This window comes from Egretta garzetta, unplaced genomic scaffold (assembly GCF_000687185.1).
Source record: "Egretta garzetta isolate BGI_Z169 unplaced genomic scaffold, ASM68718v1 scaffold108, whole genome shotgun sequence".
NCBI lineage: Eukaryota > Metazoa > Chordata > Aves > Pelecaniformes > Ardeidae > Egretta > Egretta garzetta.
Genome location: NW_009260614.1, coordinates 8,289,210 through 8,289,871, shown reverse-complemented (window position 1 = coordinate 8,289,871; position 662 = coordinate 8,289,210). Strand labels below are relative to the sequence as shown.

The 662-nt window shown below is 67.7% G+C and overlaps 1 protein-coding gene across 1 annotated transcript in view; it reads right to left on the bottom strand.

The window, feature by feature from the left end:
• Positions 1–657, bottom strand: part of TRAF4 (TNF receptor associated factor 4) — a 1,721-nt gene extending 1,064 nt beyond the window's left edge. Inside the window, exons 1-3 of the mRNA XM_009645064.2 lie at positions 643–657; positions 232–393; positions 3–158 (exon numbers count right to left, since the gene is read on the bottom strand). Of these exons, the coding sequence (XP_009643359.1) occupies positions 3–158; positions 232–393; positions 643–657 (333 nt within the window). The remainder of the gene's footprint in view (positions 1–2; positions 159–231; positions 394–642) is intronic.
• Between the last annotated feature and the right edge of the window lie 5 nt (positions 658–662).

Below are 662 nucleotides of genomic sequence, written 5' to 3'. Positions count from 1 at the left end.
ACCCGATGCTTGCAGACAGCTTCCTTGAAGGGGCACAGCAGCATGGCAGTGTTGCAGCTCTCCTTGAGGTGGGTGGGCATGTCCTCCCGGGCGATGCTGGGCGTCCCGCACTGGTTGGGGCAGGGCATGGGGTACCGGGGACACTGGTACTGGTGGTTCTGGGGAGGGAAGGTGGCCGTCAACCGGGGCCGGGAGCCAGCGGGGTGAGGGTCCCTGTGGGCCCTGTCTCACCTGGATAGTGTCGAAGACGAACTCCTTGGCGCAGTAGGTGCAGGGCTGGGTGCGCTTGGGGCACTCGGCCAGGGCGTGCTGGGACAGCAGGCGCCGCATCATGCGGGCCCCACACTTGTTCTCACAGTACACGCTCTCCTGGGGACATGTGCCCTGGTGGCCCTGGGGACCACGGCAGTATTGTCACCCTCCAGTTTCCCATGCCGGCCAGCCCTGCCAGGGATGGGGCCATGCGGTGCCCCCCATGGCCAGGCTGTGCCCCCCACGGTGTCCCCCACCCAGGCTCTGTCCCCATGGGCAGGTTGTGCCCCCACGGGCAGGTTGTGCCCCCACAGTGCCCTGCAGCCCATCCAGGTCCCCACACTGCACCCCATATGGCACCCCCCAACCTGGCTATGCCCCCCATGGTACCTCCAGCCAGGCCATGCCCC